At 41.9% G+C, this 20,052-nt stretch overlaps 2 protein-coding genes and 1 long non-coding RNA gene across 13 annotated transcripts in view; 1 reads left to right on the forward strand and 2 right to left on the reverse strand.

Moving 5' to 3' along the window:
• Positions 1-6,616: 6,616 nt before the first annotated feature.
• CFAP298 (cilia and flagella associated protein 298) lies at positions 6,617-15,151 on the reverse strand. The gene is made up of 7 exons (XM_027449193.3): positions 14,908-15,151; positions 13,960-14,127; positions 12,164-12,231; positions 9,807-9,965; positions 9,175-9,306; positions 7,136-7,231; positions 6,617-7,035 (listed from the first exon to the last, which is right to left on the reverse strand). Exons 1-7 carry the CDS (start codon positions 15,044-15,046, stop codon positions 6,925-6,927), a joined length of 873 nt encoding a protein of 290 aa, XP_027304994.1. The 5' UTR covers positions 15,047-15,151; the 3' UTR covers positions 6,617-6,924.
• The window catches only part of LOC139999207 (uncharacterized), a 35,254-nt gene continuing 30,306 nt past the window's right edge, over positions 15,105-20,052 (forward strand). For both annotated transcript variants that reach the window (XR_011804443.1, XR_011804448.1), the window contains exon 1: positions 15,105-15,243. This is a non-coding gene — a long non-coding RNA (uncharacterized lncRNA). The remainder of the gene's footprint in view (positions 15,244-20,052) is intronic.
• SYNJ1 (synaptojanin 1) overlaps positions 15,253-20,052 on the reverse strand; it is a 65,971-nt gene continuing 61,171 nt past the window's right edge. For 8 of the 10 annotated variants that reach the window (XM_072026416.1, XM_072026411.1, XM_072026420.1 and 5 more), the window contains one exon: positions 15,253-18,375. In XM_072026416.1, coding sequence (XP_071882517.1) covers positions 17,521-18,375 — 855 coding nt within the window. In that variant the 3' untranslated portion in view covers positions 15,253-17,520. The remainder of the gene's footprint in view (positions 18,376-20,052) is intronic. The other 2 variants (XM_072026439.1, XM_072026434.1) reach the window with 1 other exon arrangement.

Below are 20,052 nucleotides of genomic sequence, written 5' to 3' on the forward strand. Positions count from 1 at the left end.
ACGGGTAGATAGAGAGGTGTTGCTGTCCATGTCCCTGCGCAATGGTCCCAGATAGGTTTGTGTCTGAAAAGAATTGGCTTTTGTCCTATGGGTGGAGGAACCGGGGTTTTACTTCTGGTCGGCCCCGTGAGGAGATGTGGGACAGTTCTGCCAGGAGGTGACGCCGTCCTCCCAACCCATAAGGCAGGTTGGTTGCCAATTTAGGTTGGTTATGAGGCAAATTTCTTCACTGAAGCAGTTGTGAGGCATGCGTGCCTGCTTAGATGTATTCCTGTCCTACTGCATCTTCAAGCCTGGTGACAAAGTCCTGTCATGGGCGAGCACCAGGAGCATCTCGGTGGGGCCGGGGCTGTTGCTCCAGCGCAGTAGGGTGAGATTCACTCAGGGTTCGTTCCCTTGACTAAATTGTTTATGCTCTGAGCCTGGGTTGCTGTTTCATTCTTTCTGTGGAAAACTTTCCAAGTCTAATTGGGGAAAGCTATCAATTAGTGCTTCGTCTCGTTCCCAAATGTTCGCTGCTCACAGCGGTATGGAAGTCAGAGTGAAAACAAACACCACCAAAACTCAGGAACAGGCACCAAATTATTTCAATCTCTCTGAAATGACACCTTCTGCAGAAAAAAATATCCAGCATGGAAAACAGAGAACTAATGGGCAACATATTTACCTGACCTGACCACACAAACTGTATTTTATGGGAAGGCACAGGGTATGCCAATTAAAGACAAGCAGTGCGTACGGTGAGCCACGTTGTTGTCGGTGCTGGGGCTGTTTTACTGCAGTGGCATCAGTGGTAAGAAGCAATTGGATTTTGCCAGCTATTAGTGGGATACACAAATGAGAAGGAAAAAATAAAATATAAAATAAAATAAAAGTAAAGTAAAATAAAATATAAAATAAAATAAAATAAAATAAAATAAAATAAAATAAAATAAAATAAAATAAAATAAAATAAAATAAAATAAAATAAAATAAAATAAAAAACCACCACACAGCAGAAATACCACAGCCAGCATCTATTTCATTGCCAGGCTAAGGGCAGAAATATATCTGGACGAGGTGCCACAGGTCAGCAGCAACACCTTGGGGAGGGCATTTCACAGCTAGCAAGAAGATGACATCTCAGCCACAAAATCCTAGTGAGTGCCCAGAAAAGCAGCCTGGGGATATTACAGGGGAGATTTCGCAGGCTGTGTGGCTGGCTCGGCATGCAAGTAGCTATTAGGCTTTGGCTGCAGACGTGGCTGTGGGAATGACGTGCGTTTGAAAATGATAGGAGCCAGCATCAGCACCGAATAACCCAGGCAAGGGATCTCACATCACTTCTGAAATCATGCTTGTGAGCACCCAGGAGCAATTCCTCAGCGGGATCACCCGCACTCCTGGAAGGGGAGCCCTGCCCCAGCCTTACAGAGCTCCCCAACCATTTCTGCACCCGGCATTTCCCCGTGTTAAGGGGCAGCACCCCTAAGGAAGGGGCCCCGAGGACACGAGGGTGACACCCGGCTGCTCTCTCCCTGGGGGAGCGGGCGGTCAGGAAGGCCTCAGCCGGAGCTCAGGCCTTCGCTATGCAGCCAGGTCAGTCAGCCCTGAGAGCCTTTGCTAGGCCCAGAGACAGCAGAGCCGCCTGGTTTGGGTTTGGTTTTTTAATTTTTGAGACATCTGGACACAGCAACACGGCCGGGTTTTGGAGCTGGGTCCTGTCCGGAGCCGGGCCCTTCTCCAGGTCTGCGGTGGGACCAGCAGGCCTCAGGAGCTCCTCGCAGCCTACCCCAGTCTGTGAGCCGCTGACCAGCTCCAACCCCAACATTTGGGGTTGTGGTGACAGCAGTGCCAGGCCTTTTGGTTGTCTGGCTTGTCCACGACTGCTCCTGTCCACTCTAGGCAGAAATTTAAAATGGAATAGCTAAAAATATCCCTCATCAGGAAAGAGGCAGCATGTCCTTTTCTGAACGAGCCCGCAGGGTGCTGTTGAGGGAGAGGCAGGAAGAAGCAGAGCTCCGAAACTGCGACCAGCCTCTGCACTGTGGAAAATTATGGGCTGGATCCTAAAACTGCACAAACTGCTGCTCTGGCATGAAAAGAAGAGGTGGCGGCATGAAGCAGCACACCATGTGCACGGCCGTGCCCGCAGCCCCGAGTGGCGATGTGAGTCGCAGCTGTGCTGGTTCCTGGAAAAAATCTCCCTGCACAACAGCTTCTAACCACAGCATTATAAATATTTAATCTTGCCTGGCTGCATTACTCAGCCTTTATTAAAGAGCCGCTCTCACGGCCATAAACTTTGGAATAAAATAATAATCACTTTATTTTTTTTTCTTCTTTTTCTTCCTTAAGGAAGTGCCAAATTTCCTATTTTTGCTATAAACTTCCTCATTCAGAAGGCAGCCCCACCACGGCCGCTGCTCGGGACGCGCTCCCGGAGGCACGACGCGGGACAGGCGCCGTCCTTGAGGCTACGGGCAGGTGGCTTTGGCGAAGGGCCTGCTGTCCTGACAGGGCTGTCCCCGTCACCCGGAGCAGTGTGAGGGGGGGTGAGGACAGAGGATGGGTTGTACTGAGGGGGATAATAGAGCGAAAGTAGTCAGATTGGTTTTAAAATGCGCCGTGTGCGTGAGGCTCACCCTGCTCTGAGGCTTTCCAGTGCAGCATCCAGCCCCCAGCCCCCTGGTGATTTTGGTCCATGACCCTCCCGCAGTAAAATGAAGCAAGGGAAATGTGCTTGCAGGGGTCCCAGCCGCCCGCTGGAGGGGTGAGAAATGGGTGACTGCGAGGACCTGCCCCATCCTCCGAGGCAGAGCGGGCTCTGCAGAGCAACACCCACCCCATGCACAGGGGCTGGGCTCAGGTGGGGAAACCGTGGAAGAGGAATGCCCCTGTCCTGAGGCAGATAAATGCTTTCACAAACCTGCAAACCTGCAATGCTCACATCTCATAATTCGCAAATTCCTTGGAGCAGATACTTAAATATATAGCCCCGTGCTTTGTTCTAGCAGGCTTTCAGCTTTTTCCCATAACTTCATTCGATTTCAGTGGTAACGAATGAGTCCAGCAGCTCTGTGGATGCTACCACGAGCTCTCAGAAGAGCATTCATCCTAGGGACTTTTTTCTCAGCTGAAGCAGGAAGCAATGCCAACTACAAGAGCCTTGTGCAAGAGCACTAACAAGGGAGAGCAGTCATCAAAGGTATTTAGCATATAATGCAGTTTCTTCCACGTTAATTATTTCCTGTGCCTACTTTTTCCTCTCCTAGGAAGGAAATGACAATATCGTAAGCGACATCATCAAAGGTCCTGTTCAAATGTCACCCCTCAGAGATCAGATCCTCCATCTAATGGCAGCTGAAAAGGGTCTTTATCACCGAAACAATGACTTGCAACAAGCCTTGGAAATACAACAAGAGTCCTCAGGCTCCTTTGGTACGTGTGCCAGTGGCACAGAGAGCTCTGCTGGGAGGAGGGCGTGGGCAATGTCGGGTGGTTTTGCCATGGACAGCCACTTCCTTGCAGTTGTGGATGTGCACCGGGGTTTAACGAGTGAAACCCAGGGAATTCAGATACTTAACCGTGCTTCTTTCATGTTGCCTCCCCTGCTATTGAACACTTTCCTGGTATCAAGGGCATTGAAATGCCCTTGGTGGCCAGCAGCCAGCAGTGACTTCAGTTATTTACAGGCCGGGGAGCGCGCAGAACAAACTCCGCAGAATAACACTAATCTAAGATGAAAGCTCTGCTTGCAAGAGGGATTCGGGTGGGTATTTTCAACTGATTATAACTGATCCAAAACATCTGGGAAGCTTCCTGCCAAGGACACTAATCTCAGCGCAGTTATGACAAAGCAACTAAAAAAAACTGTTTTTTGAAGGAGGAGGAGCAGGAAAGTAAGGAGTGCTGGGGTGCATAAACACCCATAAATAATCACCACCAGGTACGGTCAGGTCGCGAGCCCAGATCCCAGGCAGCGATCTGTCCGTCTTGTGGAGATCTCAGCACCCTGCAGCAGGGCCTTGGCACGGCACTGCTGGCCCTGCTCAGCCTGCTTATTAAGCAGCAAAGATTCGATTTTGGGGAAGTGTTGTCAGAAGCAGCGCAAGAAACAAAGTGATCCTGGGAGGAATGAAGGCTGGGAGCCTCCAGACTGTAACTCCACTGGATGCAACTTGTGCCAGGCCACTGACCAATTTGCTGTAAAAAGTTATAAAAAGGGCTACTTTTTATATTTGCAACAACTGCCAGTTATAAATAGCCATTTGATTATTTCAAGCATAAACTGCCCAAACAAAATAATCACTTTCAAGGCAAAACCTGCTTTCCTTGGACAGCATTCATACACCTCGGAGTGAAACCCACGACGGAGAGCATCGCAGGACAGAGGGGAGAAGAGGGTTTGTGTCTGTGTGAACTCCCTTAGAAGTCGCAGCAGCCCCACTGGCAACCAGCACCTCTAGTGACCAGTAGGAGCTAGGTGCCTAGCACCTTTTATCATAAATCAATCGTTTTCATGATTTTATAATGATTTCACTGAATGCTGCCAATCCTAGTTATGGATCAAGATCACTCATTGTACCACTGTGGGTTGCACTGACTATGATATTAATAAATGAAGTACTTTCAGGTTTTCTTCACTCCACCCTTTGATAATAGCAAAGGAGCACATTAGGAAGAAAGCCTTGAGCTGGGTGAGTACTTAAAAGCCTCCAAAGAATTGCCCAGGATGCTGATTTTCATCTGAGGAAGCAATAGAAAAAGGGATTCTTTTAAAACCTGCTCTATTTCCTTGCTACATGGAAATAAATTCGAAGCAGCTTAAAAATACAAAGATAAAATATTGACATACTGACTTTTTTTCTTGAAAACATGTTACTGTAAAACTGATACTCAAGAAAAACCACCGGACAGCAACTTTCTTAAAATGATCAGTGATTGATGAAAAAAAAAATCAATAGTTTATTAAATGACATTATTTCTGTTTTCTATATTCAATCTTCCAGCTACAAGTTCAACCAAGCACTTCAATTCCATTTGATCCATGTCTCTTCAACCATACTAATACATAAGGAAAATTACGATTGCTTTGCAGTAATGGAAAAACATTTAGCAACGCACCTTCTCTTTGTTGTTCTACAACGACTCAAACAAGCTGAGAGACTGCAGCCAGCAGCACTAATATTTGGAAGGCTGGAGAGCCGCATGCAGGTATTTTTATTGGACAGGCAGCGACCACAGAATTTATTTCCATCTTGTTGCCCTGGCAGGTTTGGCACAGCTGGAAGTTTCTAGTTAATATCTCAAACATTTGTGTTTTCCAGTGTATCTATGACTAAACCCTTGTGACAAGAGGATTAGGGCATGAATAAGACTTAAAAAAAAAATAATAAAAAATCTACCAGTGAAAAATGTCAAACACAGGTGTAAGTTCAGACAGCAAACATAACCAGACTGTTAGAGCTGCTGAGTCACCCTAGCACCACAATCCCAAAACGTGGCGCCTGCATAAAATGTTTCACATAAGAATTTGACATAAGTTATTTGCTGATGAGCGACTGCCTGTTCTTGACACTGAGGTAGCTTGTGAACATGATCTAGTTTGGCTGAGGTGGAGAATGATGTGCAGGGGCAACTTGTTACCTGGAGTGTGCTGCAAACTACACTGCCAACCGGCTTCCTTCGCTTGCCTTTCTGCACTGCAGACTGGAAAAGAACTGATTCGGGGTGTGAATGAAGGCATCGTTATAGTTGCTGGCTGTGAGTGACCACAAAAAGTATGAGTTCACCTCCCTTTAAAACACCCAGTTGATCCTCATGCAGAATTTTCTAAGCAGCCTGGCTCTGCACTGCGCGACTACTGACAAGGAGACATACACACCTCTGTAGAAAAGCATCTCCTCTGAGCACACAGAAGCCTACACACAAAACTTGAGCGATGTTTTCTTAAAGACTTCTTATTCACCTAGGTAATTCTAGATACTTAATTATCCATTAGTAGCCTAGAATCCTAAATCAAAATCCTCCCTTCAAAACAAACCCAACATTCAAGTCTACTGCATTTTCTTTGTTACTCCTGAACCCAGAACTGAGACACTCGCCAATAAATTTCATTTTTCATTTTAAAATGTTGATGTTATAAATAAAAATACTTCTAAAGTCATAATCTTAAGAGTTATTTCTGTGGTAAAGATCTTACCCTATCGAGCTTGTTTTTATTGTATCCAATCCATTTGCACGTGATGCTTATTTCTGTAAACAGATTTCTGTCAGTCTCTGAAAGCATGACAGCTAACAGCTTGTTAAACTGAGCGAGCTCAGCGGAGTGCCTTCCAATGCCAAAGAAAAATAAAAGATGAAAATCTTTCTAGAATGCTTCATTTTCAATGTTACTGGAGCTTATACAAAAAAAAAATATATGTTCCTTAAATAATTAAGAGGTCAATTCCTTTAAAAATAAGGTTAAGATCAGGTATGGCAAAATGCAAACAGGCATATAGAGATCACTGAACTTTTACTGTATTAGCCTGGGAAACTTTATTTATTTATTTTTATAAAAAAATAACTTATACAGACTGTACTAGCTAAAAGAAGTGCAAGAACCAACAATTAAAGACCACTCAAAACAATATCCAATATCCTAGCACACATTTATTAGATATATTCTCTCTGAAATAGGTTAATATTTCAATACTCAAATTACAAGTTTCTAATAGAACAATCAACATGAACAGGACTGATTCCAATCTTTGCAGACAAGTGCTGCTACCGTTGTATAGAAATGTAAACATTTACTGAAAACCTAAGGCTGAAAGAGGCATCTGCTATGGAAGAGACAACTTCAGCTTTTCTCAGAAGAATCTAACACACAACGCCCCTCTTAGCAAACAAGTGGATCAACCAAACAGCAGGAAGAGGCAAAAAGGTGTTTGTAGAGCTTCATCTCGGCCCCCACTTGATGTCTTTTACGCCGTGAAATTGTCTTTTCAAAGCATGGCTGTCTGCCCACTCAGCGTTTAGAAAAGAGTCGTCATCATCCTCTTCTAGTTTCTGTGAAGAGAAGGGACAGGTGAAGGCAGCAGCAGTGAATTAAACCCGTGCTCGGTGGCTGCTGCAGCGTAGCTCACACAGAGCTAAAAGTCACTGCTACCTTAAGCTCCTCCTGCTTTTTGTAGTAGTACAGCATCATCTGTTTTTGCTCTTCATGACTAATCAGAGGTTCACGCCCTGGAGCTCCTTGTCCTTTCTGAAAGGGAAACCATAAATTTTGTTCACAATGGCATTTGTGATACAAAAAAGAACAGGAGAAACTGCTAGGCAAAGATAGCAGAATCTTTCTTCAGACAGTAAGGTATCTCATGTTCGACAAGGTCCTCAGGGCAGGAAAATAAACATTAAGAAACTCCTGCTGTGTTCAGGTGAGACTTACTCTTTTATCTTGCCATCTTAATCACGCTGTCAATTTTGTGAACATCAATGGAAGCTGCAAACAAGATTACTGAGTCTGCTTTATTTAAACTTCCGCTCTAAAAAACATTAGAAATCTCTCAGCTTTCAGGCCATTCCAAATGTCTTGGGGGGGGCCCATCCACCTTTAGTTTCCCTGCTAACACAGACTCAAAATGGCTATGGCTTGGTAAAGCAGGGAAGGAAGATAGTTACAAAACACTACAATTAAAATAAATTTTACTTGTTACTACAAATACTTTTTTCCAGGCAACTGTCCTCATGGAAGAAGTGATGCACACAGCAGAAAATAGCCGATGACAGCTATTGTCAACAACAGCAAACAGAACAGTTTAAAGGGAGATGGCGAACCCCTTCAGGAACAAAAAGGGTCTGGCATGGTTTAAATTAGCTCTCCAACCCAAGAATGCGGGCGTCCAGTGTCAGATAAGAAAACCACCGTACTACTTTGCATTCTCTGAAGAGGTCCAGCAACTAATTAAGCAGTGAGACAACTTTCCCAGGAGCCTGTCCTTCAATGGCTGTTGAGTTGTTGCACCATTTTTCAGCCACCCTGACAGAAAAGAGAAAGCAGTTCTGGGCTTCTAAATGGCATACATGTAAGTCACTTGACTTGGCTTCGAAGGGTTCTATTACGGGCACTCGCAGACAGTAAGATCTGCTGTAGCCATTTTGCTTTTCAAGGCAGAGAAGCGAAATGCAGCACCAGACTAACTCTGACCTACGGATAAGTAGGATGCTCTGAAGCATCCGACATTCACAAATGCATCCTTTGAACGTGGTGCTATATACACACAAACAGGCTAAGCAAGCTCCAAAAAAGTTCTGAAAGTGCACTGAAAACACAAATGTTCTCCCCTCAAATATGGCCTGAGGTGAACAGAACGGCAGTTAGTTTGTCACTCTGCCCAGAAAATAATGGCCAGGTTTATAAACTGAGGAGCAGCAGAATCTTTGCCTCTTTTTCGCTCGCTGCTCCACAGCAGAGCTATGTTCACAAGCCTCATGTGCTTCACCACACCTGACTGAGAAGTCTGATTTCTTTTAAGAAGCTCAACCTCAAGCTTTAGGTGCGCTGCAGCTGACAGCACAGCTGGGTGGTGCATGTGCAACAGCTTGATTTTCCTTCTAGCACGCAGCAGGTTCTCACTGAAGACTTCGGGAGAGCTCAAATTTGGGCTCTTTCACAACATGTGTCCTCAAAGAAGACACAAGCCCACATTCCCAAGACAACCGAAGCAGTTTGAAGACCTGCCATCAAGCAACTGAGGACCCCACAGTCAGAAAGTAACTGAGTTGTAGAAACCTTCTTTCAAAAAAGGCAATGAAGGGTATCCACACCACATATAACTGTGCATACTGAATGAGTGGGTCTGTCCACTGCTCCACACAGAGATGGAACTGAGAGACTGTTTGCCTTTTTTTTGTGCGTTTCTGTGGTTTTAAGCTTTTCAGGTTGTGTTTAATCTGGTTTTAAGTAGCTCTTTGGTGTATTCTTATAAAACAGGTAATAGCAACTACAGTAATTCCTTTGCCTATCAGCTAAATACTAAGAAGTACTTCGGATAAAATAAACTAAAAGCTCAAAATAGATTGAGTACAGCTTTGAGACACTTAAACTGGACCTAATCTAATCCATTTTATACACCTACTACCAATTCTCTTCCACAAAGAATCAGACTGCCGTAAACAACACATAAAAAACCTTCCCATGATACTTACTTTCTGTATCTTTACAATGATGGTTGTTTTCTCATTTTTGCCTACATAGTCAGAAAGCAACTTGGTTTCTTTCAACTCTTTTCCTGCCCACCATAATTGTGCTTCAGTTTCTTTTATAACTTCAAGTCCGGCCTGTGACAAATAAACAAACAAGGTGAAGAGTTTGGGGGAGAATTTACTGGGGTGCTGGTTTTAATTTTTTGCCTTTTTTTTGTCTTTTTTTTTTTTTCCCCTGGAAAATCTTTTTGGAATTAAGTGCAATTCAGCTGATTTTACACTATACGCCTGTTTCACTGCTCTCTTCATGTTAATGTGCAGCATCTTGGTTTATATTCCATTCAATTTTGATCTAACAGCAACACTTTGGGCATTAAATTCTCAATATTGACCACAAGGTATTTAAACTGGGTTTCACGCTTACCTGAACTCAGCTTTGTACATAACATTTCAAAGATACTTCACTCACATTATTTCTAGTTAAGCTATTGGTGTGCTTTTATGTACATTGTCTGACAAAAATGTTAAACAAAATATTTCAGGTACGTGAAAACAAGTAGCCTTCACTGATAAAGTGGGAAACACCACAAATTTAGCCCAGACGCTACATATAATACAAAAACACTACTGCATACGTGAGTCCCCGCCAGGTCTTCTTTATCTTCCAGCTCCATCCTCACTGGGTCATATGGAGGCAATCCCATTGGGTACACAATCATCACAGCCCCTCGCAGCTGGTCCAGTGCATCTTTCACCATCTCCATATTAACACACACGTTGGCCTGAACTTGTTTCTGAAATACAGGCAAGGATCATTAATAATTTACTGTAGAGAACTGTAAAATATCTACGTATATATATGGAGATTTTACATGTACATATGTGTGCCTGCATGAAGACTTCATTTAGTAGTCACTTTAAAGGTTCATTGCTGGGATATTTGAGCAAAGCTAACCATCTGCACAAAAAGAAGAGGAATGCAAATTTTCTCATTTGAGTATTGATTTCCATACGCATCACTAGCACCCTCTCTGCTTACCTTGCTTACAATGGCAAAAAATGAGAGATCTTGAACATCCACCAACTTGTGCAAGAGGCATTTAGTAACAAACATCTGTGGATAGAGGCTTTCAGATAATACGTATCACTTCAGAAACTGGATGGGAAGTCCAAGTGCTCGTGATTCATAAACAAGACTAAAACAGTAGAATTAAAGCAGGGCTAGAGAAAGGGTCTAAAACCTGAGGGTTGAGTTAAAAACAGAGCACATGAGCAGAGGAGTAAAGCTTGGCATGGTTCAGGCAGAGATCTGTAAGATCAAATACCTGAGATCATTCCAAACCCAACTGCAGGAGACAAAAGACCAAACAAACAAAAACCAAAACAAGATGCACGTGGAAGCGAAAAATTGACACTTTTGCTTAAGGATTTAACTGTTCCAATACTGCAAATAACAAGATTTAATACAAAAATAAGAGAATGCTGCCTCCTTGTGGATATTATTAAACTAGTTAACTGGCATGTACAATTGGTTCCTCAGCCTCAGATGATTAACTTTTTTCCTTTTTTGTTTTTTAAATACACAGGCATATTTATTTTCATCACTATGAAGTGACAAACCTGCCAAAATACTTCACATACTATCTTTTAACTTAATTCACCAATAAACAACAGTAATTCCTGGAGTAAGAAAGCATTCAGTGCAGTAATTTTGCAATTTCTTATTGTAAATGACGATAAGGTAGATAGTTGGAAGTTCCACCCAGGAAGAACTGCAGAGTGGAGACGAGATCTGCAGTTTTTTTTTTTCCTCTCAAGACGTAAAGCCAAATATTATTAGTTTCCTAGACATTTAAAAATAGAGTTGATCGGTTGTAATCCAAGAGAAAGTGTCCACCCAGAGGAAATCTTTAAAGTAAAGCAAAGGCTTTAACTTCTCTCATTTCATCTCATTTAACATGTCTCATTTCGTATGGATTTTGTTATGACTCGAAAAAAGTTTGGCTGAAATCCTCCCTAAATTCAGGACAGGTTTGCTGCAACTCAGCACACCTGAGGCACTGTCACGCAACACAGTAGCTCCTCTGCTTGCCTCCAACAGATCCATGAAGCCGCTGGAAACACTGAGCTGCTCACTCCAGGTGACTGATATGACACAGTTATCAGCAGTGGAACTGTCAAGAAGGCCAATTTCAATGCACAGGCAATGTTAAAAAAATTACTAACTTTATATGTATGTTTAACTGGTTTTAAGCTGTTTTCAAGTTCCACACCTCCTAATTCCCGGATTATAGAGGTGGGGAAAAGTAAACAGCTTGCAAACATCCACCAAAAAAACCCAATCTGATAATAAATATGATTTAATAAGTGTTTCAAAGTCATATGAAAGCTCAGACACTATATAGAGTATCACAATATTTGGTAAAATGAAGATGAATAACTGAGTCTGTAGTTCCATTGGGGCGTACCCTCTGACTTACGTTTACACACACGAACTCATGGAGACCAAGCTTGCCTCCAAGTACTTGCAAAACCAAGGCCTAATCTAAGAGATCAAAACATATTTTTCAATTAATTATATGTAGAGCCAAATGACTACGCTAATGAGCAAAAGGTACTTTATTCCAGAAGCATCACAGAATGAAGTTAATTTTTCACCAGAAAACACGACAGGCATCTGCCTCAAGAATGCATCAATAGCAAATTAAGAGCATGTGGATAAAATTAAATGCAATTTAATCATTCATGTGGTCTAGGCTGCCAGCATTCACTTGGTGTTTAGTATCGGATTCCTTAACTTGTTGAACCAGCTTGCCAAAAGCCATTAAGAAAATCATTAACAGAAATGTCCGTTTCTGTTAGATTGTTCACATCACCGCAGGATATTATTCAAAAATCATTATCCCTTACACTGAAAAGAGCCTGTATTTAATTAAGCCATGCAACAACACAGCACCTATTAGGATAGTTCACGCTACTTCGGAAAACTTACCTTAGAGATTAATGCCTTGGCTTCCTCTATTGTCTTCTTTATTACTTGCTGCATTTTTTCATTTGGAGCTAAAAATAAGAGATGCACACTTAATAATTTGTATTTACCATAAAGCCAAACTAAACGAAAGCAAAACAAAAACCACAACCAACCACCACCAACCCAAAACAAGCGAAGGACCTGCCCTAGTTATTCTCTACTGTAAGCAAATGAAACATTGTTAAAGCACAAAGCAAGAGATACATAGGCTACTACATTGTAGTCTATTTACCACTTGGATAGTGCATTGTCACACTTCTTACTAACTCGAGAAACAAACCAGCAATGGGAGAGTCAAACTTACATTTGCATAAAGACAATTGACTGGTACTGAAAACTTCACTTGAGACAAAAATACTGAGTAAAAAGCAACAGTCATAGTCTCACACTCACCCCAACCTAAAGCATGACTCTTTCCCTTGCTATGCTTGTAACTGTTGTGGGCTCTACAGGCTGATGTGCTTTAATCAGGAACACCAGCTTGGAGTTTTCTGACTTTTTTTCTAATTAAGATCTCATCCTAATAGTAAATGCAGTTTTGCAACTACAATGCACGTTTCATATCATAGTTACATATTTAAACTGTTATAAAAACCCTCCTCTCAAAGAAAAACACAATTAAAGCATGCTCGTTTCCAGCTGAGTACTTAAATGCATCATTTAGTTGTATCTAATTTGGCCCACATTTGTGCACTGTTCAGTATTGTAGTTTTGTTGATATTAAAATGCCTGCCCCAAGGTGTGCAAGAGACTCGACCACTTGTGAGAACACAGGCAGGAGGGAAAACATTTAGGTATATTGTAAGCTCTTACTGAAACTCAGCAAGAGCTTAAGCTTAATTGAATGATGCATTGCACTAGAAGAATTATTTTCCCCAAAACAACATTTGGAATAAGCTGCTTGCGTATGCCAAGTTAAAGCTAAATTATTCAAAGCTTCCTCTGTAATTGAACTGCCTGCAACCAGCATCTAAAGGGCTGCTGGCCTGGCAGGGGCTGTTGTGGTGTTGGGATAACAATAAAGCAGCCAGCACAAAGATGGTCACAGCCAGCCCTCGTGCCCCTGGCACTGAGGTGGCAGGGAAGCAGTGCTCGATGCTCGTAGCAGGTGCTAAGGCAGGAGCAGAATTTGCAGAAAGAAAAAGAGATGAATGAGTTCAGGAAGCCTGAGTCACAGTGAATACAAGAACTGAGAGACACTAGAAGAACCTGTTAACTCAAAACACCTTAAAACTCCGGAGAGAAACAGTACCCAAGTATGCATTTACAAACAGGGAGAATAAATTGAAGCAAAACAGTCACTCTCCATACTGGCAACTGCTTGCTTATTTTTGGAGTTTACTTCCAAGCATTACAGTTGCAAAGTTAAATAGCACGTGTGCCAAAGAGATATAACACCATTTAGGCTTTTAAATCAACATTACGCTAGGTCCTAACCCAGGATTTATGTATGTAACTCAACATTTAGCTGATTTATTGTGGAAAAAAAGGCTCTTAAATAGCTTCTTACATAACAAATCTACAACTGCCTTTAATACGGTGTGTTTATAGGATGATCACTGTAGTTGGCAAAGAAACATTAGCTGGCTATCAGGCTGGCCTGTTATCGAATGTATACTAAGTATTGACTTGGTTTTCTCTTCTTCCAGGACAGTGAGGTGAAAAAGAAGTTCAGAATTATGGTTTTCACGTTCCTCATGATATCACAGATTATTTATGCTTACAGACAAAGAAGCAAACATCTCAGCTCTATTTACCATGTCCATTTCTTCGTCCAATTTCATCCTTCTTGAAGACACTCCCGCCACTGGGTACACACTTCTCTGCCCACTCATCCTTTAACTTCAGTTCTTCAATTTGCTCTTCTGTCAGCCCTTGCATGTTAAGCGGCAAGTAAACACCATGCTCTGCCAGCTCCTGCATCTCTTTAAAGCGTTTGGAGAACAAGGTTAGAAACCTGTGTTACTGAGAACACAGCACCGAGAAATGCCCTTTTGGATTATGCACATGCAGAAAGCCTTACTGCTGGGCTTCAGTTTTTAAAGATCTATGTATATGAAAATAATAATGAATATATATTTATATAAATGCTTTGTATATATATAAATATGTTGTATATATATGTGTGTGTTAAATACAGATATATGTTATAGATACGTATATACACACAGTAATTACGTTAAAATTCACACTTTTTCACACATACTTGAAACAGTGTAACAAATGGAACAAGGCTAGGTACCCAACCCTATGTGATACCAGATGAAGGTCTTTTCCACCTTTAATGATTCTGTGATTCTCTACGTGCTAGCTATGAACTTTTCCTTACTTTTAGTCAGCTTTAGCTGACAGCATGTTCCTTTTTCCAAACGCTTTCGTGAAGGCAGCTTATTTCAGGAGGGGAGCACGTTTTACCGCTACACAGCAGCGAATCTCCCCACACCTGGGATAAACAGGCAGCCTCTGCCTCTGGTGCTGGATCAGAGCCGTGGGGTCAGCCCGTCTCCCGGTGCGACCCAAGGGACAAACACAACTCTCTGCAACCATTTCTGCCCGATGGAGGGCAGGCCGAGGTGTTTACCCAAGGGGTAGCCCCTGGTTACCACCGCCGACTCCTCGCTGCCGCTGCCTCCCCCTCCGCCCTGCCCTGCCCTGCGGCCGCCGCTCCCCTCACGGCGGCGGGGAGGCGGGATGGCGGCCGGTACCTGCGCACAGCCGCTGCACCTTCAGCCTCCCGTTGTAGATGCGGGCGACGAGAGGCGCCAGCTCGGCCAGGCGAGCTCCGCAGGCCGCCTCCAGCAGGAACTGGCTCTCATCGCCGCGCTTAACGTGCAGCCGCACCATGGCGGCGCCTCACGGCCCCTCACAGACCCTCACGGCCCCGCTCCAGGCATGGCGGCCGCGCTCGGCTGCGGCCGTTATGGCGGGCGGGGCGGGGGGACACAAAATGGCACCGCCCCCTCAGCCGCGCCTCCCCTCAGCCGCGCCTCAGGGCGGGGGCTGCTGCTGCGTGAGCGGCTCCGGTACAAAGAGAGAGAAGGGTGAGTTGGTAAGGGCAGGTATGTTTATTTCGTTAATGCAACACCGCCTTCCACAGGGTATATAACGGCATGGTGCACGCCACTGAGTTTCAATACTGCGGTTCTGGAAAGTATACAGCCATAAATATCGTGTGTCACAAGCAAGAAAAAACGGGTACATTTTTACCACAATTTACCACAGGGAACACAGGAGTCATGGGAAGGTGTTGAGCGTTTCTATGCTGAATCCTTAGCCGTCCCAGATCTGCTGCTAGTAATTTGTTTCGTTAATACACGTCACGGTGGTTAGCGATATTTACACACGCTCTCTAGTTTTGGAGCAGTTCTTGTGATCTCCGCAGTACGTTGCTGTCAGCCTCCGTAATCCCGTCTAGTGCAGAGGTGCTGTATACCAGGTACGTTTTTTTTAGTTTTTAATCACTGTAATTAAATATTCAACGAAGAACATATTTATCACGTAACTCCCACTAGGAAAAAGTTTCCCCCCAAAGTTGTTTTGCTAATGTAAGAATATACCAAAACACCGATCACACAGATGTTTATAGCCAACAGTGTAAAACAAGGTAATCCACATACTGAAGCACAAAGATTAGAGTACCACCGCTGTTTAAAATGTGCAAGTACTGTTTAATGAGCTGAACAGAAAAAAGCACAATATAAAACTCACGATAGTCACTTCTCTACCCAGCTGCAGCTCATGGCCAACCAGACAGTGTTAAAGGAAGAGTGGATTATTTTATAAATAATGTTTTGATAGCATTTGAGGATTTTAAAAAAGTACTGTCGTTCTGTATTTTACTACTATAATGCTAGTATGTTGAGTTTCAGGCATTAATTCTGCAGAACCAGTACAGTTTGTTTGCAGGTAAGCCCATGAGTGTAGGCAGGCAGTTGCAGTCCCCCAAGAGATGACAACATCGTGACACGTTCAGCTTGTGGTGAAAGCACACATCTGCACAGGGAAGTTATGTCCCAAGACACTGCAAATTGTAAGGAAATCAGTTATTTTGAATTTGCTCATGATAATAAAACACTACATTTTATGTAATTTAATGTGAGCCTTAGAAAACATAAAAGCACGGAGTTGTATTTTTATAGAATAATATGTAAAACTGAAACTTAGCCTTTGCTAGCCTCAAAGCAGCACCACACACAGGATGGTCACCGTCTCTGGGGAACAAAGGGTCACGTATTTAGTATAACTGCAAAAGCGACTAAACGATAACATTCACCTCAGAGAACTGCAGTTCTCTTCTCTTTGAAGGCGACGTTTTTGACAAATGCAGCAGTAAGTATAGTAGACAGGAAGGATGGTGGGAGGACAGCCCAAATATGTAAGATGACTTTCTCCTCTGATATTTTACAATGACCGCTGATTCTTTCATGCAAGGCCTTCTATAGGACAAGAGAGCCCTTCCAACATGTGAAAGAGGGTGGGACAAGCTAATGGTAATATGTTGTCTGTAACTGGTAAAAGACTGCTTTATATATATCAAGATTCAAGGGGATTTGTTTCCAGAGGTTGAGGGAAAACTTATGTCAATTGTTTCCAATTTGTGTGTGGGGATAAAGTATCTTTAAAAGAGTAATGAATAAGTGGATGATATGGAACAATTACTCTGAACTACTGCTAGTCAATATATGTGACAATAATATTTTAACACCTGAAATGTACTGACACAGAAAATCGAAGTCAAGTAGTGAATATATTAATACACAAAGCATTGTTTGTATTTTGAAATTAAACTATTTCTGTTGTGCCTCACATTCAAATATAAGCCTTACAAATCTCCATAGCCTCTGTTATAAATTAAACAACTTCTAAACAATACTTGTCAACATTCAAATCTCAATAAACTTTGGCAGCTCTTTGGTAAATACTTATAAATATCAATTAACAAAACAGTAAAAAGGGAGTGGGAAGGCTACCAGCAGGGAGCCTCTTTTGAAATTCCACAAAGGGAAACAGAAATGAGAGAGCTCCCTAAGCAAAAACTATTTCCCAGGTTGGTATATTTTATTGAGATTAGTAGCTCATCCTTCTTTTTCTGTCTATTCAAATACTATTACATTGGGATTTTCATAAGTTTCAGACATTTTTTTTGTGCTCTACCATATATACATATTCAAAATTTATACAGAAATAATAGTGGCTGCTTATGAGTAAAGTTTCAGTGCATTTGACAATTAATTATTGCACACAGAATAATCTCAAATGCCCAATTATTCTACTGGATAAATCTAGCAACAAATATATCCTCTTATATTTTTGAACACCTATCTTTCTGTAAAATCTTGTGTTGGTGACACCTTAGGTGCCGAAGAAGTGGTGAAAGGATCTGCAGGGGATCTGTTGCTGGTTATTCTTGATGGTATAGGAGGTGCGGGTGGTCTTCTTGCTGGCATTGTATAGAAGCAATCAGTAGAACTTTTATTCCAGTCAGTATCAAAGTTAAAGTCTGAACCAAGAAAAGTATTTTGTTCAGTGCCCAGCAAATCTGGAGATCCAGCTGTCTTCCTGGAACTGATTCGCTTAAAATCTGGAACACTTTTAGATGGCTTTAGCTTTACACTGAAATTCTCCTCCTCATCAAACGTTACCCATCCTTTTGGCTGTACATTTTTTACCATGAGAGAGTTACTTCGCAAGCAAAAACTGTTTTCAGATGCATCAACAGAAAATACAGGCTTGCTCGTATTACGACTGGGGGGATTTAGGGAAGGGAAAGGATTGCAAGCAGCACGTCCTTCCAGTAAATGTGAAGTTAATTCAGATCCTTGGGTTTCTGTTCTAAATGGGTTTCCAGCATTAACGGTTCTTTCAGTGAATGGGTTTGTGCAGTTCAGTCCAGTAACAAATGGATTTGGAGAGCTGCGCGTATGTTCCTGGGATGCGTTAAAGGTTGGAGTAGGAGGCATTGCTGGCATGCAATTTACAGTATTCAAAGTATCATAATTTCTTTGTGTTGCAGAAGGTAACTGCATCAACTCCTTTTGGTTTAAGGTTGGAACAGCTGATGTTCGAACAGATGTCTGCATCTTTGATACAAGCAGCTTAAATGACAGGTCTTCAAAAGGGTCACTGTTCAACTGTGTTTCGAGTTGAGTGCCGTAGGCTCCATTTGTTTTAATCTGGAAAGAAAACAAAGTGCTTAGTAAGTCAGGGGGCTGTCTCCTTTTAAGATCATTACTAACTCCCCATTTCTCAGTTCTATAAGAACAAAACAAGCTCTTGGTCTTAAATGAAAACTGTAACCAAACTGTACTGAAGTTATTTTACAACAAGCGCATCATGCAAGTTGCTTCTTTTCTGGAAGACAATAACCCTCAGCCCCTTCTCTGAAGTAAAGCTCACTGGCTGTTAAACACAAGTCCCCTCTTGTCCCCCCCCTCACCCATGCCATCGGTTCATGCAACTCAGAATCCTGACCAAAAGCACTAAAACACAAAAGGCACAAATTTTATCAGAAAATCTTTGAGAAGCTTGGGCAAATACGCTATATTCTAAACAAGTGATAACCCAGCGCAGATGTGAAATGAAAAGCTCTAGGTCTCACTGTCGGAAAGGTTCTAAGGCTGATGTTACAAGCAATATTTAAGCATCACAATGAAAGGGAAAATTAGTGTTATTAGTATATGCACATTAGGCACTTCTGTGTAGACATATCTGTAGGCTTCTCTGCTGTTTCATGATGTCTGAAGCTAAAATCAACAGCTTTGTAGGGAAGAGGAAGGACTTTCTTTTAAAATACATTATTATTTTAGAAAGGCAAGTTATCATCGTTTAGAATAAGACTAAATGGAAAAGCCAGTTTTGTCCATACAACTTCTTAAAACCAAAATATTCCTCGTTTTATAAATTTCTTCAAACAACAATGTAACTTTTATACCTTGTTACAATTGTCAAGAAAAGGTAGAATGTTATCTACAGTTTGTTCAAGTCATGACACTGACAGAACAAAGTTTGGAGCTCCACCTTATTAAGCGAAAGCAAAGCAATTAAGCTGAAGTTGAAATAGCTTCTGAGAATTCCAATTTCACAAATGACTGTCATTTTAACACATTGTTTTAAAATACCCAAATATTTATACCTTTAGCATGAAAATTGCTAATGTTTTGTTGAAGTAGGAAGCTAGCTAAAATTATCAACTAAAATACAGTATTATAATAGCCTAACCTCAGTCTCATTGTTTTTATTGCATTTATTGTCCATAGTCTGAAGCATGTCTCCACACATCCACTTACCAAGGAGCTATGCAAAAATAACATACTCTAGAGACTCTCAGGACTAATAAAAATATTGTAAGTTTTTTATTTATTTTTTTTTCCCCAGTATATCCACTACAGCATTTTTATTTTATTGTTTAAATTGCATCTTTAATTGGTTGACAGGATAAACAAAGTACTCTGGCAACACTGCATTTGCTCTGGTGTTTTTATCAGAACAATGCACCCTGATACTCCTAAGTCAGGGTTTCTAAAACAGATGAAGCCTAACGTTACCAAACCATAACTAGAATAGTTCATCGTCTAAGTCTACAGTAGCGTAGAAACACTGTTAAAACAAAGATATCAAGAACTGAGGGGAGAAATGTAAATATTTGAACTGCAAAATGAACGTAAATCAAATGCAGCTTGGCACAAGTTGATTACATTCTATGCTTATTAACCAAGTAATCAAAAAGTACAAAATCCCAAAAGAAACTATGCATCCCAATTGCTCTTTATTGTAAGCAAAATTTGGTCTGAATAATTCTGGAAACAAGTGCTTTTAAGTTGTCCAAAACATAACGACTTTTTAATTTTAAC

Source organism: Anas platyrhynchos, chromosome 1, assembly GCF_047663525.1.
Source record: "Anas platyrhynchos isolate ZD024472 breed Pekin duck chromosome 1, IASCAAS_PekinDuck_T2T, whole genome shotgun sequence".
Lineage (NCBI taxonomy): Eukaryota > Metazoa > Chordata > Aves > Anseriformes > Anatidae > Anas > Anas platyrhynchos.